General features: G+C 36.7%; 1 protein-coding gene across 1 annotated transcript; it reads right to left on the minus strand.

Moving 5' to 3' along the window:
- Window positions 1–80: 80 nt before the first annotated feature.
- On the minus strand, window positions 81–14851 carry ing3 (inhibitor of growth family, member 3). Its single transcript, XM_077234689.1, has 12 exons — window positions 14719–14851; window positions 14516–14587; window positions 13139–13239; window positions 10198–10263; window positions 9848–9944; window positions 9535–9606; window positions 9339–9455; window positions 6771–6931; window positions 5765–5955; window positions 5399–5585; window positions 1333–1371; window positions 81–992 (listed from the first exon to the last, which is right to left on the minus strand). The coding sequence occupies exons 1-12, from the start codon at window positions 14744–14746 to the stop codon at window positions 876–878; spliced, it is 1248 nt and encodes a 415-aa protein (XP_077090804.1). The 5' UTR covers window positions 14747–14851; the 3' UTR covers window positions 81–875.
- Between the last annotated feature and the right edge of the window lie 238 nt (window positions 14852–15089).

Raw genomic sequence — 15089 nt, forward strand, 5'->3', positions numbered from 1 at the left:
CATTGATCCAGAAACATCTACTTTGGAAAAGAAACTGTAAAACTTATTCGATCATCGACAATGCACTTTAAGACAGTGTGTACCAAAAGTTCTTGATCATTTTATTGTTCCCCACCCCCCACACATCTCTCAAAATGAATCACCACATCAGTGCAGTACAGGCTAGAAACACAGACACACAAACATACACACAGGTCACAGTTGTTCATTTGTTCTATTATATATCTTAAGAGCTCCTCGGAAAAATAAAAAAAGAGTCATGTCCTTTAAGCGGAGCACAATACATCATCTATCCATTACACACAAATAATCCAGCAAAAAAACCATTTTCACTGGTCAAGCAATGGGGCGTCACTGTTGCCGTTGTAATCTGTTCATATCAGGATTATTTAAGAATTTTTTTATAGAGCTGAATGTGTAGTACTAGCTGAACTTGTAGTTCATCAAACAGTTCAGCACTACAATTCCCAGTCTGCATCATGTCAATCCATACTATGCCGATATGGATTAGCAGGAGCTGCCAGATGCGAAGGGTCATCACGCATGGCAAGCCGAGGAATGTCTTGAATGATAAAATAAATGGGCCTTCCAATATCATCTTGCCCATCCGCCTCCATAAAGATTAATGGAGATGAAGAGAAAAACATAAAATAGGAAAAGTTGAGGGCAGTGTGTGCTTAGATTCACCAGCTAAAAACACCCAACTTTGTTGTGATTTAGACAAAACACACACACATCAGCCACACCATCTTTCAGGCAAAGATCTCTCTCTCTCTCTCACATCTACACACCCCGATCACATGGTGATGTAACATGTACACTCGCAGTCGAGGGGGACAGTCATTTCAGAGAGGTTGGCCCAGGTGATTTGGCATTTATTTGTGCCGGCTTCCCCTCCTCTTCATGGCTGCTGTACACTGTGGGCAATACCACTTCCCTTTGGGTGCCTCGGTCAAACCCACACAGCCGTAGTGGAACCACTCGATTGGACACTGCGGGAAGAGACGAGGGTCAAATGAACTATTTTTTCCACTGTGCATCCTTCTAAACATCATAAAAACAACCAGCAAATAATGATATATGAAAACAATAAAATAAAAATGATAAAAAAAACATGCATGTATAAATATATATATATATAAATTATTTTATCATCATGATACAATTCTGATATCAATAATAGTGTATCGTTGGTCCCTGAAACAATAATACTGATTATTGTTTCCTGTCATCTCTACAAAATCGAGTCACAATAGCTGTCAGAGCACAGATTGAGAGTGTTGTTTGAAGAGGAAATGTGTCTATGTCTCTGGAGATGAAGCGTTGACTTACATCTTGGTTATCACAGCCGACCATCTCTCCGTATGACACCTGCACAAAGACAGAGAGAATGAGACAGAGCATTAGGGACAAGCGCGCACACGCACATGCACACCTGCAGCCGAGTGTCACCAATGGTGCACCTGCGAACAAAGAATGTGCAAGTTTGGTCTTTGATGTCTATTCAGAGACACACACACACACACACACACTTCTATTTTTGATATACTCTGACAAAAGCAATATTACTGAGGCCATAAAACAAATGCATTCAGGGGGAGACAATTCTTTTGCACTCATTCATAACCTAAAAACACACACACAGAGAATCCTTCTGAAAACCGTTACTGGAGTCACACAACTCACCTCCCAGACATGATCTTTGACTTTCATGTATGATCTCGCTCTAGTGACGATGATTAAAAATAGCTCAAAAGAGATATGTTTTTCTTTGTTATGGTCATATTTGTCCATTGTTTAATGCTTGTTTTATAGACCATTTAGGAACAGATGTCAAAAAATATTTAGACCTATAAACTTTTTATCTCACTATTCTGAGGAAAAAAAGGTCAGGAATGTGGGATATAAACTAGAATTTCTGATTTTTCTTCTCAGAATTGGCAGAAGAATTTACTGTAGTTTACAGCCACCAGGAAGGCTCCGCCCACAAAAACATCATCGCTGTGCTCAAAAAACCAAACGGTCTATTGTGTAAAAAAAAAAAGAGATTTTAATTTTAAGGGACTAAACTGATAAATTAAATGAAAAATAATAATAATAACAAATATAAATAACTTAAAAACTGAAAAAAACCTACAAAATATCATACTGGGTGCAATGGGATTTTTTTTTTAGAATGATATAATCAGTGTAATCATTTTTTTCAATTATTGCATTACTTAGAAACAGTGACGATGGAATAGGAGACAGAGAAATAGAAATACTCACTCATCACGACACACAACAGCTTTAATGTGTGGATCTTTACTGCCATACCAAAGCTTTGAAATTTGCAGATTTTTTTTTCCCAATTAATATTGGCATCAGCTGGGGTGGGGGGCGGTAATATTGCATTGCAATGTTGCATTGCATAAAAAAGCATGTAATGTGTGTTGGTCAACAACTAGTGTAAAATAAATAAACTAGAAAACAGTAAAAGAATAAAAATAAAAATAGATGTGTACATTTAAGATAGGCTACTTAATTTATTATTCCAATATCCAAATATGATACTAAATCACACATAAAAAAAGACTTTTATTTGTGACGTGCTGTCTTTGCATTTGAACATTGCACATTTTCAACAGGACACGCATTAACTGAATAAACGTTAGAAAATAGAAAATAGTTATAGAAACGTTATAGAAAATAGTTGACAATAGACAGGAGTCCTGTCACATGACCAATAATAGCAATACGAATCACTTATTGTTATTCTAAAAAGAATGATCAAGTAGCCTATAAGTTTAGATGAATCTGAAATATGGGGCTGTGTTAACAGTAAAACGTCTGTCTTTTAACGAATTTTAAAAACACGGATGGATAATACAAAATGCTTTCAGTCATTTTGACAGAAAAAAACACAACCAAAACAAAATTTAAACTTAGCCCGTCAATTTACAATTATCTTCTCTCTCTGTGCACAAGTCTGTGTTTGTGAGAGAGAGCTCGAGCAGCACTGATACAACGGTACTTTTTAATCCATAAGTAACTAATGCGCTAGTTTTCATACAAAATAATTATGTACAGGGCTCGAGACTAACGGCGTCCTATCGTCCTGGGGACGATATAAAATGTGTTTAGGACGAACAGAAATATTCTCCAGGACGCCTACAGGACGAAAGACATTTTTGTATGTGTGTTCATTTATTACTAGCCTATTAGGGTAACTTACTTAGAAAATGCCAAAATTAACCGACCAAGCGCTGACTACAACGGAGAGCGTCTTCTCATGCTGTTAACTTACTATAGATACTATCACTGGCCGGCTACTCACCCGGAGACTTGTTTCGCGGTACAACTATCACGTGGCTTATTTTCACAGACAAAAACGAGACGAAAACTAAATAAAAACTAGCTTTGAATGACAAAAAACATGACGCAAATCTATTGACATTTTCGTCAACGAATAAAAACTAAAAAAAATGTAAGATAGTGACGATTTGGGAAGTGATCCAGTCAGAACTGATGTCCTGCGTTTGTGGTAGATGCGCACATTTACTGTAACGTGCTGATCTACCCAGCGGCACACAAGGGTTGACATGCGCTGCATGTCTCAATAAACGTTAAAAAATTTAAACGTCTGGGAGAATGAGTAGAGCAGATATATAGCCTAATTCTCTAAAAAAGAAAAAAATATATAGATTCTCCAAAAAAAAGAGCTTTATTTGGTACGGTTTTCTGTGCGCACACAGCCGACCCGAAGCGTGCAGCCATGCACATAGACACCTATACAGCGCGTGAGTACTGAATTGAGCTCTCTTTCGTGTCTGAATGGACAAATACACACAACATTATGTTGAAATTTCCGTTTTGGAGAGTAAACTATGTTGGTTATGTCTTACACAGTTTTGAGTGTATCGGATGTGCTTGTGCATCAGTGCGATTGGATCCGCATGTCATTGGACATGATCCGATGTCTTAAAGTGACAGTGGCTAATAAACCTAATGCGGCCTGTGTCCTTAATATTGATCAAGCAACAAAAGAAAAAGAGAAAAGCATTCACTGCTCGTTAATAGCTTTAATAATGATTCATTATATTTAATTCATACAAATTAATATGTCTGCTGCTTGAAAGAATAAAGAATGATGATATTTTTGTGATATGTAGTCACCAGTATTTATTTGTTATTTTTTAATCCAACCAACTCAAAAACATTTTGAGCTTTATGTGTTTTTATCTTAATTTTCGTATATGTAAAAAAAAAAGAGATTTGTTCTGCGTGCATACAAAAAAGTATTTAACTCCTGTTATTTTTTATTAAATCTGTTTTTTTACCCATTTACAGATAACTACTTTGAATGGAGCTTAATAAATATAATAATATATATCACAAAAATTTTAATGGTGTTTTTATTATGTGACTAACAACTATAGACGATAATAACAAAGTACAGAAACATCACGTTTATTTTGGGACGGTTGACATTCACTTTAGGACGGTTCAAATCGTTTTTCAGGACGGTTCCAGGACGGAGGTGAAAAAAGTTAGTCTGGAGCCCTGATTATGTAACATAATTAGGTACTTTAGTTATTATTAACACAATAACGTAACATGCAGACTACGTTTCTCAACACTGAGAATGAATAAATAAACGCCTGTTTCTCCAGGTTTTTCAGTAATCCACAAATCACAGAACTTTCATAATCACTAAGCCACAGCGATTTTAATTTTATTTAGATTTATTGTTCATCAATACTTAAGCATTTAATAATTTGCATGGCTGAATGATGTTTTCCTCTAATCTGAGTGACCATGAATGACGGAGTATTTTAAAATAATCCATGCGATCACTCCCGCGTGATCATTGAATACAGATTAGGTTAACTAAAAACAATATTTCAACTTTCCACATCCACCCCAGCCCGTTTTTACCTTCAGGAGCCAGAAGTGCTGTGACTACTGTACTGTCCTGACTTACGAACTCAATCAGACATCGGGCCGCGGGAGTGGAAGAGGATCGAGCGGGATTCTTTATTGCTGTCGATTTTTTTTTTTAGTCTCTTTTTAATTTGATAGGCCTTACGCATCTGTTAATCATCCCCGCTTGCTATTTGGGGAATGAACCCAGCGCTATGATTGGTCGAACTCCACTTCTTTTGCTGTTGCTTGATTTTAGGACTGCGCGTGCACAGAAGCGTCACCAGGTTTTTTCGTAGTTTAGAGTGACAAATCGTACCCCCGTACTTTGAGGTCAAAATGCGTATCCTCTACGCAAAATGCGTACAGGTTGTCAGGTCTGAATTAGTACTAGCCAATCAATCCAATGGTAGATCAATCCAATATCAGAATCACTAGGAATAGAAGTGACACTAGAATCAGTACGCTGCATGAGAGAGATGTGACGTGAACACACCTGGTTGCAGATGCAGTATCTGGGTTCGTTGGGGTCGTAGGTCCAGTCCACCTGACTGCTGGTGTCAGTTTCTGTGACTGTGGCCTGCACCAGCTCATGAGCTAATGCTGACGACGACGAGCAGGATGACAGTGAAGAGGAAGAGGAGGATGAAGAGGACTGGTGGTTGGAAGACTTAGTGTTACCTCTGAAAAAAAAAAAAAAGACAAACAGCAAGAAAGCGGTTAAACAAAATCCAATGTATATGAATTTGGAAGGGACTTTGTGCTTATAGCGGAGGTACAATGTACAAAAGCATCAAACATATCTCTGGTGGGTTCATTCAGGAACCATTGAGGTGAGTATGGAAACCAGTGTGACGCTTACTTGGTCTTGCGCCCTGTGCGGGAGTCTGAGCTGTTGCTGGACGTGAGGGGCTGTGTGAGCGTGTTAGCCAGCGCAGAAGAAGAGTAAGTGCTGGACTCCCGGCTAAGAGCAAACTCCCGTCCCAAGAAATCGTTGTTCTTGACAGCTTCATAACTGGCCTTGAGACTGGACGTTCTCCTGCCCTCTTTCATCTGAAAAACACACACACATTAAAGAGAATGAAGAAACCACCCGAGTTCCTTAAAGAAACAATGTGCTGATGATTTAGTAGTTATGGAAGCTTATTTTTATCTCACAATTCATTTTTTTTCCTCAATAATTGGACCTTTTTTCTCTCAGAATTGAGATATAACTCACAATTTCTGGGTTTATATCTTAGAATTCTCAGAAAAAACTCTGAAATGCAATATATAAAGTCACAATTGTGAGAAAAAAGTGAGAAATTTTCTTTTTTTTTCTCATAATTGTGACCTGATTTATATATATATATAAAAAAATTAGGTCCCACTTTATATTAAGTGGCTTTAAGTATTATGTACTTACATTGAAATATATGCACAGCTGTAATTACATGAAGGTATTTTTAAAATATAGGTACAATGTAAAAACATGTACGTACACAAGTCAATTGTATCAAATTATGATTATTATTATTATTCAATGTAAGTACATAGTACTTAAAGCCACTTAATATAAATTGGGACCAAACGATAACCGATGTAGTATCACTGGACCTAAATAAGAAACGAAAGGCTTAATGAAAAACCCAAAGTTACAGGACGGGGTGTGGCGACGTGATTTCCCTCGAAGAACAATATCAAAGTGCCTCCGAGTAGTGAACGCTGCAATTAACAAGGGCTGAGTGCCAGGATAACAATCTCACACAAAAATAACAGAAAGGGGAAGAAAAGACCCCTTAGAGGCCAAAAATAGTTGAAACAGGAAGTGAAAGGAGGAGGACAAGGGGCAAATAGCTCTAGAATTAGAGGGAGGATGGTGTTTTTACCTGTGCGGTGGCTTGCACTGCCTGTGCTGCTGCCATGGAAATAGCCCCCGCCCCTGCAGCCGGCCCGGCAGGAAGTGGGCTCAGGTTGTATGAGGAAAGCGATTGGGAGGAGTTTACGTTATACATGCTGTTAGAGGTGGGCGTGCTGTTCACTCTGCAGCCTGAAACACACACAAAATCACACTTAGTTTATAACCAGAAACACTTGTGAGGGACAGTACATCATGAGTGATACGTTATCTCATTACATCATAAAATATATTTCTTCTGAACCATTCAATATCACAAATATATGTGTCCGTAGGGTGGCATGATTATGACAAATCATAATTGTTGTTTATTTCCCTTGACACTTCCCAACATCATTAGGATTAGGGCTGCAGTTATACTGAAGCTTTGCAATCATTGTGTTGGAAATATAACATCACAATTAGGGCTGAACGATTTGGGGAAAATATCATATTGTGATTATTGATGTCAATAATGCGATTGCGATATAATAAACACATGGTTTCATGAGTCAACTTGCTTAGTTCTCAAGGAAAATGCACACACAGATTAGTGATAATGCTGAAATGTGTATTTCTCAACTCAGTGTTTTCAGATTAAAATAATGTATTGTAAACTTGTTATTGTCTCAATAGTACAACAGTATAAAATAAATAGAACAATCAATAAGAACATTTTTATGCTCATGAAAATAAGATAGTTTGAACATTCTGTCCAGACAAACAGGGAAATTTAAGCAGGATGTAACATGGTTTGTATAAACTCAGTCTGTGGATCATTTTTGGTGTAAGTGTTTTGTGATTGTCAAAACATTTGGTAACTAAACAGAAGTTTAGTTACCAAATGATAGAATGATAGAAGTAAAAAATATAATAAATATTTAATAAAGTGCACATATTTAGCAAAATACTCCTCTCTATATATAATTTGTCTAGCCAACTAACGTGCTATCAAATGGCTTTCCTGAGGTAAATATAACGTTGTGACATATCCTATTGTTCTCGAGCTGTTTTATTGGCCTCTTTCCGCAGTTTAAAAACACTGATTGATCGATATTATGTATGAGGCATAAACATTTCGGTAAGTTGTACAGTATCTTTCAACAAGCCTATTGTTCATTCGTGTTTATTTGCAATTAACTAGTAAAGAGTAAGAGATGTTCGGTTCACAAACATGATCTGTCACCACATTTACAAGCATTGTTTGAATTTCGTAATAAAATTGACAGAATCTGAGAGCTGATGATTTGTTTCATATCAAAAGTAACTTGCTCTGTCTAGTCTGGCGGTGTCAGTGTCGCAATTTTTCTCTGCATGAGAAAATGGATGTGTGGCGTGAGAGTGTGTGAAAAGTGTCAATTGCGTCAGTCTCACACTGAATGAGTGAGAGTTGGCAGCCCTACTCTCTCTGCTCAGTGTCGGTTATCTTATAGCAAAAATATCGCCATATAACAGAGGTAAATACCTGTTCTCCACGCTGCCGGAGAACAGGTGAAGTTCTCTTTATTAGCTGTGTAGAAAATGGGCAAACAGCTTTCAGAGAGAATGGGTTGTCATGTCCACACATGCATTTATTTCATAAAATCTCAGCACTTTGCATCATATAATCGCATAAGCTTGACATCGCGATTGCGATAGGATTAATCGTGCAGCACTAATCTAATGACTTTTACACACTTTTTATTTAGCCATTATGTTCCCTACACATTGTCAAAACGTTTACATAAAAATATAGAGGATGTAGGTTAAAAGAATATGAAATATTGATTATTTCTTGGGGGGTTTTTTTTCCTGCAAACAACAACAAAAAAACAATTATGAACAGTTTTTTTTTAACTAGACATTTTTAGATTGTTTTAGTTCTTACAGCAGAAATTTGGAAACAATGGTTTTTCAGCTTTAATGATGGTTCCTCTGACAGGGAAAATAAATAAATACATAACCATTTTAAGTAATTTAAAAACCAAACACTAACATTCATAGGTTGAGTCATTAGGATTTTTTTTTAAATAGCAAGGATGCATTTAATTGATCAAAAGTGACAGCAAGTACATATAATGTTACAAAAGATTTCTATTTAAAATAAATACTGTTCTTTTAAACTTTTTATTCGTCAAAGAACGCACATTTTTTGTATCCGTTTCAACAACAGAACATTTTTTTAAAGGAATTGTAGGTTTTCATCATTAATAATAATAATAAGAAATGTATCTTGAGCTCCAAATCAACATATTATAATGATTTTTGAAGGATCATGTGACACTGAAGATTGGAGTAATGATGCTGAAAATTCAGCTTTGCCATCACAGGAATCAATTACATGGTGAGATTTTTTTTTTTAATTGTCATAATATTACTGTTTGTACTGTATTTTTAATAAACGCAATAAATGCAGTCTAGGTTAGCATTCTAAAAAAACATGAGCAGTCTTGCAGATGTTGAAATATATAACCTGAATATCAGCTGAAATGGTTTCTTTTCACTAAAGAATGTCAGTGTATGTTTGTGCCTGACATGTTTTTATAGGGCGACTCAAGAGGAGTGAGAATGTGTGTTTTACCTGGTGTGTTTTCTTTAGAAGCGTCTGACGTGAGTGTGGAGAGCAGGGCCTCTGACTTAAACTTCTTTTCTGGTACGTGTTCAGTAGTGTGATGGGCTGGCGCACTGTACTTCCTCTCTGTCAAAAAACACACAAAGCAGGTCAGAAGACTGGAACAGAAAAATAGGAATCGGAAAGTCTCTTGAAACAGGCTTACTCTCCACGGTGGCGTGTGAATGTACATGGTGGTTATTGACAGGTTGGGAGGGACTGTCCATCTCCAGAGACCCTAGAACAGGTAAAACTGACTTTACAAACAATTTCAAATCAGCACAAAACCACAACGTGGTCAGTTTACTAAAGTGTGTCCAGACATTTTCAGACTAGCTTTATTTTTCCGGTTATTTATCAGGTACCTTTACAAAGACTTAGCAAGTAGAAATGTAATTTCTACCAATTATTATTATTGTTTTTTTAAATTAGCCCTTTAATTAAAACTACTAAGAAGGTGATTGACAGGTGCCACCCACGTCTCTCCAGGATCTCTGTGATACCAGCATTATCCGCCTCCAACTCCATTTTGAACTTCGCCAACTCCTGATCCAACTTCCGCAAGTGTCTATCAACCTACATAGAGACCCCAACATCACAAAAACTTCAAGTCGCAGCAGGTTTCCCATAAACCCTCTCCAGGGTAAATCAAAACAGACTTGAATTAAAGCACATGAAAAGGCATCAGTGTTGATCAATGAAACAGCAGGAGTAAACGGCAGCCCTGTGAGTCACTGCACATTCACTATCAATGATGTGCCGCCACCTACTGGAAACATGAAGTATTGACACAAAGTACCATCCCATCTCATTCAGCAATGGTACTCACCAGATCATAAATTTGATTGGCTAATTGGACCTTTTCATCTGCGTCTTCCAAAGCCTTATAGTAGTCCTGATAAAGAGAAAGAGATTGTTTTTTTTGTTTTTTTTTAAACTGTGCATATGATCCTCCACTGGGAACTTATCCATTATCAAAAAATACTGAGTTTTTTTTCCTCCTCTCTCAGTATTTATGTTACTATTGTTATTGAATATATAGTTTTCAATTGTAGTCTTTTAAAAAGGCATGTGAAATAATGAACTAAGTGCAATATAGTGTTGTCAAAAATATAGATTTTTCATTACATATCGATACTGAAGTATCTGAAACGCTTCTAATAATAATTTTCCACAGAAAAGATACACAAAACAAGCTGCACTTTCTCGCTCATTTCTCCGGCAGCGAGTTGACACACAGACCTGCCTCTCCTCACTCACTCGTTTCATTTGCTACGGATGAATATTGTTTGTGTCACAGAGCTTGAATTTTGGCGTGGGATTGTGCGTACTGTGCATAATATTATTCCCTCCTGCAGTTCTTGCAATTCCCTACTTTGTCCCTACTACCTCTCAGTAGTAAATTGAGTTATTTTTCACTGCTTATTGCGCTTAAACAGTCAAATACAGACAAAATAATGTCAAAAAGTAAACAGTCAGGTATGTTTTAAGTGATTGTAAACAGTTGAGAAAGAAAACACATGTGTAACCATATAATAGATCTGTGCTTCAGGTCTTAAAGTGACAGAAGCCTAATATACCTGCTGCCAAATGATGAGACAATATTAAAAAATATCTATATGTGGCCAGTGAAAATGCTGAGTAGCTAGGAAAACACTAGCCACTAGGGGTGGGACAAAATATTGATAGGGCGATTGTCGTTCTCCGTGTAGGGATGCAACGATTACAGATTATGTAAGTACGATTATTGTCTGAGAAATAATCACGATTTAACGATTATCACGATTATTATGCATCAATTAATTTCATAACACTATATGTATAATATCACATGAACACTCAACACTAGATTTTCATGTGTTATTTGCCACAACACAGTACAAAATTATAAAATGACAAACGATAATCAATCTCTTCCTTTGGAATTAAAGAGAAGTGCTTTGTAAACATCCAGCATTTTTCTTTTAAAATAACAAATTAAGTCAATGGCTGCAGGGCTATTTGATTGAAATAGATCACAAAATGATTAAGTGTTTAGTTTGTTCTAAATTTATTTTCAACCTGAGGTAGAAAACTTGATAACATGAAAACAATATCTTGTTGGTATTTGACTTAAAAACAAATAAAGGGATAATAAATCCCAATGAAAATAAGAATAAACAAAGTATTTGGCTCTATTGAATTAAATGTAAGCTAAATATTAACTATGTATTTCTTTTAAAAGAAAACAAATATAGTCCACATGTTATCCACTCCAATATTATTGTACTTATTTTAATAATCTTTTTTTAAATTATTAATCCAAATTTTACATGTGCCTTTAGAAAATCATCTATTATAATCTCATTATTTTGGTTTGTTTGTTTGAAGTTTAAGTAAAAATTATAGAAAGAAACTGAGAACATCTCTCATGTAGTGTTATTAATAACTGAAATGCAGTTAATTGGTAGTCCTAGAAGTCTACACGGCCCTGATCTTATGTTAGTGTTTTACACCGGGCATATTAAAACTACAAAACCTAACATTTACAGGAGAAAGCAATAGGATATTAAGTTAAATGTTCACTGACTTAAACTCTTGAGAGCACGTCACATTCTGTTTTCCACAGACTTGGGTAACCAAAACATTCCGCTGTTTTTTGGTTGTTGTTTTTTTACGTTGCACTGAAAGCTGAAAGTTGCACGTCACGTTCTCCTTTTTCCAAAGCGCTAGGGCGGTTGCGCTCCGGAGGCGTCTGTCGTTGCTGTGTTGGTTCTTGTCACTTGACCTAAGGTGCGCTTGCGGCATTATGAAAAGTAGAGATGTTTTTATCTCGATGCGGCGCGCACGCGCTTGGAAAAAACGAGCGAGCATTCCCTTATGAGCGAGCATGCCGCACGCTTACATTTGAAATAACGAACTTGAGCGCGCAAAAGACGCGATCTGTGAACAGGCCCTTAAGGCGTTTTTTCGGTGGAAATAGAGCGTCGCTGCTAGTCCCCCTGCCATAGTGGTTGACGAGCACGGCATTAAGCTGGTGCACCGCTGGTGTAACCTTGTTTTCGTTTGGTGCAAAAGTTCCGTTCTGTGCAGAACACTCGGTGTAGCATATCTTTACGATTAATTAACCGTGACGTTTTAAAGCGCGGTTAATTGTGAAATCCGGTAATCGCTGCATCCCTATCTCCGTGCGATGCGAGAATCGATACGCTGACGCCAAATATCGATATTTTCATTAATAATATAAGGCGCTCTTAATAGATTTCCCTGCTCCTAGCGTCGCTACTTCATGGCTCCTCGAGGTAGCGCTCAACACATGAATGAGGGAAAAGTGAACATAAGTTTAACTAGCTTAAGACAAAGAGGTTTTTAACGGGATGCGAGCAGTGCAAGTAAAAAAATAGATGCCCCAGCCAAGTCTGGACGCACTTCGGCTTTTATACCAATGATGGGACAAACATGTTGTAAATAGACATATTTGACACTCTTTACTGAAAATATATGATTGATACAATTGTTTATGTTGGTGCGAGCGTAAATAATTGTATTTTGTGACCAATTCAGTGAGTAAGAAAGATCAGTTTTGTCTGATCTTATCTTGATATCCCTGTTATCATGTTAAAACAAATGCTAATTTAGTGTCTTTTTGCTTTCATTTTATCTCTCTTGTTGAAAATACTGAAGGTTTTCACATTTGGATTTCCTACTAAGACAAAAATCAATATTATTCGGAATACAATTTTTGGAACAATTACTTGGAACAACTGAGGCGTATAGCATCTGTTCTTTACCTTTTTAATGATTTCCATCTGTTCTTCCCTCCATTCAGGCTTGTTCTTCTTGGCGTTAGTGAAGAACTCGTTAACCCGCTGCTCTAGCTGATCCATCGCATCTGAACAAAGGAACAGAGGCAGGAGTAAGTCAAGAGCCCAACACTCGCTTCACAATCACACTGATTGGCTACTGTGGAAGTCTATGGTCAGATCACTAAAATAAATCTTTTGATGGAGAAGGTGGTGTAGCCTAGTGGTCAATGATTTGGGCAAGATCATTAAAAGGTTGTAGGTTCAACCCCCACAAAGTGTGATGAACCATCGCATTTGAAGGCAAGGAATTTGAAGGAAGTACATTTTTTGTTGTTTAAAAACAGAGATTCTCAATTCTCCCACGATTCTAAAAAGACAACTAAACAAAACATTTTTACTAATTTACTAGAGGTTCTGACTAAATGTTAATTTCTGCAATTTATTTAAAACAAGTCATTTTTATTTTATGTAATTTAATTTTACATATATTCTTTATAAATCAGTTTGAATAAATAAAATGACTCACTCATAAAGAGTCATCATTAATCATTACAGGATGAATGGCGTTTTTGAACAAAACTCTTGAATGAATGACAACAAATTTTTAACAGTCACTTATCACCACCTACTGGTCTATCGATATAAATTATACAATCCTTATTTGAAGCTTCAAGCTACTTTCAAATTGCGATTTACTCTATTTTGGCCACTACTGTAGACAGATTATATTTGAACAATAAAAATTATAATGATTTTGAATATAATCAAAATCATATATAATGAATAATTAGGTTTACTTTACTTTATAAAAGTTAAAAGTTTTTCTTTTGATTTTGGTGTGAAATACTACCAGGACATATTTCTCTAACCATGTGTCGCTGTAATAGTTCTTCTGTAAACATGGCTAAATAAGTAATTCAAATTACTAAATAAAATGAGTTAATAGGTATGTCAAATGCTGATGGATTACACCATGCAAAGCCTATAATAATGGTCAACAAATATATGCATGTACTATAACCCTTACACATAATCAGAGTGATGATGAATATTAGGAGAATATCCATATCAGCAAGGACATTGACGGTGTCAACAGAGTTTGTGAAGGGTAAAAAATAAAAAGCATTCAAATGAATAATGCATGCTATTTTTCCTTATCTGAGTTACATTCATGTTGCTTAACTTCCACATAATTTTATGCACTTCACATCAGTATGCAACATCATAACACAAACACATACATGCTCATTATGCATGCAAAATAACCAAACAAATCCCCACTGTTATTAAGGATTTTCTGCATTAGTCAAGGTCAGATGTGATGTTTTACGGGAGAAGAGTGAGTTTAAACTGTATTCGTACTCTGCACTTGCAGGTCCATCTCTCTCATTTCCGTAAACCTGTCGCGGAGATCCATGGGTAGCTGCTCGATCACTGCCGGGGAGAAGAACAGAAACGCGTTACAAGCTAACGGCTGCGACGCCTTCACACGTCCAAAACAGACCTCCCAGACACTTAAAGGCTTTAATTCGAACGTGAACCATTAAAATAATTAATATACTCACTCTCGAGGTAGTCCTCAAGGTACAACATTCTGGCGGAGAGTGTGTTTCAGGCGTTTTAGAGAAAGGGTGTTTCTCGTCAATATGGCGTCGGAGACAGCGGAGAACTGAAGGGGAGGAAAAAACACAAGTTGATAGGGGGGGGGCTTACGTGAAGCACGTGGGATTTGATTGGACGCTGATGGAGTTGCGCGGAAGTTGAATTTTTGTGATTGCTTTCATGGGATTTGTAGTTCTTTAATTGCGCTATTTGAAACTACATCCACCGCCGTGGGATTTAATTTGGAATATGGTACATATGGACAATATGCAAATGTCCAGTTACACAAAAGAGTGTTTTCTCTGCAAGTTTTTATGTTGGTGTCGAGCTATAT

This window comes from Siphateles boraxobius, unplaced genomic scaffold, assembly GCF_051911475.1.
Source record: "Siphateles boraxobius isolate OS27281-9 unplaced genomic scaffold, OSU_SipBor_1 19, whole genome shotgun sequence".
Taxonomy (NCBI): domain Eukaryota; kingdom Metazoa; phylum Chordata; class Actinopteri; order Cypriniformes; family Leuciscidae; genus Siphateles; species Siphateles boraxobius.

What these genes read in the sequence shown, in the direction of transcription:
- ing3 (XM_077234689.1), bottom strand. Translation starts at nt 14,746, where the DNA reads ATGTTGTACCTTGAGGACTACCTCGAGA. An exon ending in TTCTAAAGAAAACACACCAG is followed by an intron (nt 6,932 to 9,338) that starts GTAAAACACACA and finishes TGTGTGTTTCAG; the next exon opens with GCTGCAGAGTGAACAGCACG. An exon ending in CAGTGCAAGCCACCGCACAG is followed by an intron (nt 5,956 to 6,770) that starts GTAAAAACACCA and finishes TGTGTTTTTCAG; the next exon opens with ATGAAAGAGGGCAGGAGAAC.